This window comes from Jatropha curcas, chromosome 10 (genome assembly GCF_041381405.1).
Source record: "Jatropha curcas cultivar XTBG-Jc1 chromosome 10, XTBG_Jcur_1.0, whole genome shotgun sequence".
Classification (NCBI taxonomy): Eukaryota; Viridiplantae; Streptophyta; class Magnoliopsida; order Malpighiales; family Euphorbiaceae; genus Jatropha; species Jatropha curcas.
Genome location: NC_143160.1, coordinates 8576052 through 8584065, shown reverse-complemented (window position 1 = coordinate 8584065; position 8014 = coordinate 8576052). Strand labels below are relative to the sequence as shown.

The window sequence follows — 8014 nt, the reverse complement described above, 5'->3', positions numbered from 1 at the left end:
TTTATTTCTGAAGTAATATTAATTCATCGAGATTTTATTTAGTTAAATCTAAACAGTATTCTAATAATTAAATGTCCATCTATTTATGAAGTCAGATTTAAAACCCAACATCCTTTATCCCTTTAAGAATTTCAATTGATACCATTTAGGAGGTAATTAATAATTTTTAGGTAATTTAGAAGCTTATTAGCTGTGTTTTTATTTAGGAGATAATTTAAGCGGAATTAATAATAATAATAATAATAATAATAATAAAAGAAAAAAGCAAGGAAAATATGAGCTATTAACAAAAGCACAGGGAAGAAAGATATCCAAGAAATCTAGATATGCTCTAATTTAAGATGGTTCAGAATTTGCATTGCTGCATTTTATGGTACAACAATGGAAGATGCTCTAATAAGCAATTGAATCTAAGCTCACTGCCTCCCTCCCGAACTCATTTCCACGGAAAAGGATGAGTGATCTTTTACTCATCTCCTTTCCATCAAGAAACTCTGATAAGAAACAGGCAAACTGGAAAGGAACAATCTAAAATTAAGTAAAAAATCTAGAACACACACTAAAACCATCTTTTGTCCTCAACCAATGATCCCCATTTTCCAAGACACAACGAAGTCTTTACCTACAGGAATCTCCAAACCCTTTACCTCAACTGTCACACTCTTCTTCTTCTCATCTCCAGATTCAACATCCTGCAAATATTGATGTTCCGATGAGCTCACCACAATCTTTGAAGCCCCGGAAATGGGGATTCCATTAAGCTCGAACGCAGAAGGCGTACCACTACCACCTAATCCCAACACAGTTACTTTCTCAATAATCCAACCCCTGTCTAAAGCAAACTTGCCCTCCTGAACTTTTGACCAGACCTTTACAATTCCCTTATTTGCACTTGCATACAAATCAACATACGTTGAATACCCATTTCCAAGTTTCATTTCTGGAAGCTCATCATTATCAAGGTAAAGGTTTCCTGTGGCTTTTGCATCACTAGCACCTGCAGGGAAAGTCACTAGGAGGCTAAAAGGAGTCATTCTTGCTTGCTTAGAAATCAGCCCACCTTGCTGCATGGGTACAATGGTATTCTGATACAAATGTACATTAACCGCATGCAAAGGCGCATCAAGGGTAACATACTGTCCTTTTGATGTAATGATTTGTGTCGTATCAAATATGCTGTACCAAGAACCTGGGGGAAAGAGTGCTTTAACCTGTGATTTCCCTTGCTCAAGTACTGGAGACACCATGAGACTCCTTCCAAGCAAGAATTGGGTGCTCAATCCATAACAGTCGGTGTAATTTGGGAATGAGAAGAAAAGTGGCCTTGCAATTGGGGCCCCACTAATGTGAGCCTCATAGTTCAATGTGTACAGATATGGAAGAAGCTTATATCTCATGCCCAAGGCATTTCTAGCTGATTCGGCCACTGATTCCCACTGATAAAGTTCCTGCCTTGGTGAGTAGTAGTTAGCGTGATCCCTTGAGAAGGGATAGAAAGCACCTACTTCAATCCACCTGTTGCAAAGCTCTTCTGTAGGTGCAGGATAAAACCCACATATATCTGAACCAACCATTGGAACCCCAAATATACCAAAATTCAACATAGTAGATATGGAGTACTTCAAATCCTCCCAAGTGCCCTTATTGTCACCGGTCCAGTGAGCAGCATATTTGCCTGATCCAACAAAAGTGGAGCGCGATAGAATGAATGGCCGTTTGCCCTCAAGGCCTTGAAGGGCCTTGTGAGTGGCGATAGCTTGAGAGAATCCATACAAACTATGAGCATCATATTCCAAAACACCATTATAGTGAACTGCACTGGTAGCTATGGTTTTATACCCTATTGGCACCTCCAGTCCTGAAGCATTAATCTTGTAAGGTGGATCATCCCATCTTGTCGTAGTTATGTTCTTGCAATCCAAGCAACAGATCCAACCAGGTCCAGTTCCATTCGGACAGATTCTGCCCTCCGGAATTGTGCACAGTCCAGAACAAAAATTTGAAGCTTCATTCATGTCAATCCACAGACCATCAACAGGAACAAGTTCGTGGAAACGACGAACTTCATCACCCCACCACTCGACTGTTTTGGGATTGAGGAAGTCAGGAAAGTTGACAGCTCCAGGCCAAACTTGAGCCAAGTAGGGTTTACCATGATACTTGATGAATACATCATTAGCAATGCCTCTTTGGTATACACCATAAGAATTATTTACACCAATTCCAGGATCAATAATTACAATGTACTTCATTCCAATGCTGTGTATTTTGTCTAGGAATGCCAAGAGCTTTGGACGAGGGTAGTTGACGGGGTTGAGGGTAAAGTCCTTATGGCCATCCATGTGATCATCATCATTCCAGATCACATCAAGAGGGATTTGAGCCTTTTTGTAGTTCTCGACCACATCTTCAACAACAGACAGGTTATGATAGCCCCATCTGCATTGGTGGAATCCTGCAAAACCAAAGGCAAAGCATCAAAATGATTTTTCTCAGTTTAGCACCATAACCACGTCATCAAATTGGTTGTATGGAGACATTTAAATATATAATTCCCTATTACTCTTGATTCGCTGATTACATGTATTCCTTGCACTAGTTTCCTTATTTAGTTAACTCGTAATGTGAACAGAGTAATTAAGTACTGCAACAACAAAAATGAATATGATATGATCTTCTCAATCTCTATCACTCCAGATAAATTATAGTCAACCTCATAATAGTTTTACTTATAATCAAAACTTATTTTATAGTTGATAGGAGAAAAACACATCAAACAGGCCGAGCAACATGCACAAATAGAACATCCCTTCTGGCTCTTGTATGAATTATGCCTTTGACAAACAATTACTTATTTTATCACTCAATGTTCTCCCTTTTCAATCATAAAATTTTTTACTAGGAACTTTGCATTAACTAACAAGCAAATTAAAGATATTTTATACTAGAGAATATAAAATGGGATAAAATGGCTACATTGTGCAATAAATGTAGCAACTTTAACCAAATGCAAGAACGCAACTGTTAACTGAAGTGGTAAACAATATTTAGTCCCTCTTTTGAAAGCCATATATTCTAGAGAAAAATCTTGGGCATCCCATATGGCAATGCCAGCCAATTGAACAAACTAATTAACTATTTCATGACATGTTCTTTTGCATAGTACTAATTTCAGCTGAAAAAGAGCCAACAGCTTAGGCAGATTCAGAGAACCACATAAAAGATTGTAAGGCACTGAGAGCATGTAGATTTATCATATTTGTACTAAATATAACACAGGTAATTAGTGCCATGTGCTAGCCTGAGATTTTATTCATCCATCCACCGAGAAAACAATTGCCATTCAAGCAAAGGAATACCAATTGAACCATATGGATTCCCCACAACCTAAGAATGGTCTCACCACAATTGGACATGCCAGTAATAGTGGCAAGGCTTATGTGTTAATACAAATGCAATTAAAAAGTCAGTTACTATTAGCATCATTGTGGGACCTAAGCAAGTAATTATCATGGGCCCATTTTAGCAATTATCATCACAGGAAGATAATTGAAGAATGATCGATCAATTTCCACCTCATGAAGGAAAAATGATGTTTGGGAGGACAGCATCGGATGCAAGGATTGAGTATCAGTGCTTCTCTGGGGTCCCCAAATTGGTTTTGTGCAAAACATTTTCTAACAGGTCAAAATTTTTCGTTTGCAAAACTTAGCTAAAAAGCATAACACTTTCAACAATTTGATATTGTGAGATATTGATGTCCTTATCTGTAATATGGACCTCGAAAACCGACATCTAACAAAAGAGAGATCTTTTAGACCTAAACGTTGTTTTTCTGGAGAAATGCAAAATATGCATTGGTAGGTGAGAGATTTAAGCATTACAATAATACAGTAAAGTAAAGTAAAAAACAAATTCTGGACCATCCCCAACAACTTAAATTAAATAATAATAATAATAATAATAATAATGTCTCCATCTTGCATTAACATGCGTATGGCATATTGCAGGCAACAGATCAACAAATGTTACAAATCACACCATCAATCAACATTTCCTCACATATCATCCCAATCATACGAGTCCTAATTACATCTAAGCACGGAACTCATCCTTCTCCATAACATCAAGAGGTAAACAAAAAGAGAGAAAATAATACAAAAAAGATAAAGAAAGCATCTTCCCATCAAAAGATTTTCCTCAAACAAGAAACACTTGGTAAAAAAGAAAAAGACAAGCACACGCATTGATATAATAGAATATCACATTATTTAAATAGGTAAATTCCATCATTTTCTCAGAAAATCGCAAATCCAATAAATACACAAATGCAAATAAACCCAAATGCAAATGGGACACTGCCACTAAAATCAACCAGCCAAAAACAAAAAGGCACTCCTGCAAGTAAAAAAAGGCCAGTGAAGCATATTTGTCGTGTTTTAAATAAGGTAGAGTTACTCTCATCATCAACAAAAGAGATTAATGGTGAATAAAAAAGGAAAAGAGTAAGGAAACGAATCATACCAAGAGCCCAGTAAGGCATTGGAGCTGGTCTGCCAATAAGCGCCGTATACTGGTCAACAACAGCCAAAGGAGTGGGACCAGCAAAGAAGTAAAAGTCGAAAACACCACCAATAACCTTGTATGTTAAAGAAGTCCCTCTGTAAAAAACATCCATACCATTACTGTTCAACAATAGAACTGCATGAGCATAAGGCTGCCCATTCACATTTCTAAGATCCATATACACTGGATGAGCCCCATATAAATCAGCATTAAGATTAATGGCTGAGATATCAGTAGTATACAAAGTGTAGGGATCTCCAGGATACAATTTGATCCCATGTGGCTGTGTATTCTCTCCAAGACCATAAAGTGAAGCGTCTTTAGGCAATTTTGTTGATATCTCCAAATATTGGTCCTTAAACACCAACCCACTATATGGGTCAGATTCATCAGAGCTTGAATTGAAAAGGGTTTGCCCATTTGATTTTCTTTTTACTGCAAAACTAAATGGGTCTACTTTGTAACTAAAGATTAGCTCGGAACCAGAAAATTCTTGAACTGTAATTGGGCTCTTTCTTGATCTCCCTACCGTTTGCTTCAATGCCGGCGGTTGCTCTCTTGGTAATAGGTTGTACGGAACTTCCCATCTTTTCTTCTCTGCATCAGTTATATGTACTCTTAAACGATCTTGTGTTTCATGCCTGCAGAAACAATACAATGTGAAAGTGCATTGAGAATCAGGAACATGCAAAAAATTTGTTCAAAGAAAGCAAGAAGACAGAAAATTAAAACAAAATCTGTTAACTTACTTAACAAAGAGCTGCAAGAGAGGGATATCAGGACCATAGATGTTGTTCTTCTGCTTGACTTGAAGGAGGCCCAGGATGCCTCCATCAGGGGTTTCTTGAACAGATATCAGTCGGTATCCCTGGCCAATCTTAGTGGATGCAGAAGATGGGCTTACGCCATTGATACAAAGGATCAAGAAAAGAAATAAAGACGAAGATAATAGAGAAGAAGAAAAAGGAAACATTTCCTCGCTAGAAACTTGACTAGCTAAGCTGTTTTCAGCGGTGTTATATAAAGGAAAAGAAACGAAAGGTGCTAAATGGAAGAGAAGGGTCGTCAAATAAAATTAAATAAAAAAGTTAAAGAAAATTTCTTTGTGGCGGTATTGAAGAGTGAGAAAATCTTAGAGACAGTATATCTGATAACGAGAAAAATATAATCTACCAGAAGTAAAATGAAGAAAAAAGAAAATAAAATAAAAAGGAAAAATAAAGAGAAAAAAATCTTTCCATATAAAAAAAAAGATAAAATATAGTAATTGAATTCCTAAATTATAAAATTGATTTGTGAAAAATATAAATTAAGGATATCCTAATTACTTCTTCAACATACAAAACTTAAGTGTTAATTTTGAGAATTTTTTATCTGCAACCATACACCAGGTTAACAATAAAAAATTAAAATATTATCATTTTATTTTTTTTAACATATAGTTTAAAATATTATTTTTAAACTAAAATACCGTTTATAATTTATTTGGTATATAAATGATTTCTGCAATAAATGCAGATAATTTTTTCCTTAAAAGAATAAAATTTTTTCTTCTAGACAAATAAAATTTTTTTTATTTTTCTGCAATTTAGAAATTCCTTCTTTTCTTTCAAACAAGAAAAAACAGCTTTGCCCCTCATATTTTACCTTCGTGCAACAGTGTGTGCAAGTACATCCGAAAAGTCACTAAATAAATGTGAGGAGGACCATGAGGTGTCATGCGGCCATCTCTGGCACGTGATGATTGATGGTCCTTAGGCTATCGGGTCCCGCATTTTGTCAATTTTTCCTTTGCAATTGGTGGACCCACTTACCTTTGATCATGTTGTGGATTGTATGATTGATAGAAATCTCCCAAAGTGGCCACGAATATCTCTTTTAATTAGCAATTTCTTTTTGTCCTTAATCTTGATTTCGTGTCATTAGACGGAAAGTTAATCAATTCAAAAGAAAGAAAAACAAAATAAAACTTGTCATATAATGTTTCTTTTTTTCAATTAGACATGTAATTTCCAAAAATAATTTAGAAATTTTTAATGCAAAATTTAACTTCGTGATTTTTTTTTTTTTTTTGAGATTTGTGATAAATTTTTAATTTAGACATGTAATTATGATAATTTCCCATATTGTTTGTTCCCTTTTGTGTATGCTGATACGGCTGCACTTTTTCAATGAATAGTTCTATGTTTATTCTCAAATATATATATAGAGAGAGACTGAATAGTAATTATGGTCAGATTTCAAATTCTAAATTGTAATTTAATTGTGAAATTATATAATTGAATGAAAATTGATTATGTTCCATTTTCCATAAGATTGTTGCTATACATTTAAATTTTCCTAAACATTATAAAATATATTTTAGTTTTGCTGATAAAAACAAGTTTGTTCCTATAAGACGGTAGTGATTAGATTTGGACATCAATAATAGCATACCACCAACAACACGCAACGACGGACTCGAGTCCGCGATTCTCGTTTTTTCTTCCCCGAATTGCGCTCCAACAATTTGTCGTTTTTGTTTTTTTTTTAAATAAAATTCTAATAAAATTTTTGATTAATTAGGCTAGTGTACTTCGGAACAGATGATTAAAAAAAAAAAACTTTCTATAAATTTAATTTTATTTATTAATTTTGACAGACATCATATCCAATATCTAAATCTTTTTCAAAACATATATGATATCTAAATCAAAAATTAACGTGAATAAGGAGCGTGGGCTGTTGCAAATGATATAGTTTGTTTTTTTTCTTGAGCATTGGGAAGAAGATTCAAATTTAAATCTATTCTCAGATCATATGTGTACTTATTATTAGGATATGTTTTTGTGTGTAGAAATAATATATTTACACTTAAATGAGGAGAGAAAAAAAAGGGAAGAAAAGATGAAAGATATTTTTTTTCAAAATATAAATTAAGATTAACCAGTAGAGATAGGAATCTAAAATTGGATTATATTGGATTTTTTATTTAACTTGCATTCTATCGATTAAATTGTGATGATCTAATTTGACTTCATAAAAATAATGAAAGAAACTAAAAGTTCTCCAACCAAATGTAATTTAATTGGTTGAGAAGTGAAAAGTTTCGAATTTAAATCAAAATTTTTACTGATGGATAAAAAGAGGATTATACATATTACGTGTGCGTGTGTGTGTGTATATATATATATATATATATATATAAACACATTGTTAGGCCTTTTATCAAATCCAAAGAAGTTTGTATTTGTTCCTTAATATTATGAAATGCAATGAATGTTGTGTTAGAAATGTTGTTTTATGACTCTATACTGAAGCTATGAGAGCACACATTATCTAATGGGTCGGTAGTGATTATAATATTTCAAGCAAAATGCACTAATCACACAAATTCTTAATAAATCAAAAATTCTTAAAATGGAGAAAATTTTTTAATCAGATCGAAGTGAGAAATTTATTAAAATTT

General features: G+C 34.1%; 1 protein-coding gene across 1 annotated transcript; it reads right to left on the bottom strand.

Moving 5' to 3' along the window:
• Positions 1-310: 310 nt before the first annotated feature.
• On the bottom strand, positions 311-5605 carry XYL1 (alpha-xylosidase 1). The gene is made up of 3 exons (XM_012226693.4): positions 5316-5605; positions 4525-5207; positions 311-2455 (listed from the first exon to the last, which is right to left on the bottom strand). Exons 1-3 carry the CDS (start codon positions 5537-5539, stop codon positions 579-581), a joined length of 2784 nt encoding a protein of 927 aa, XP_012082083.1. The 5' UTR covers positions 5540-5605; the 3' UTR covers positions 311-578.
• Positions 5606-8014: the final 2409 nt, after the last annotated feature.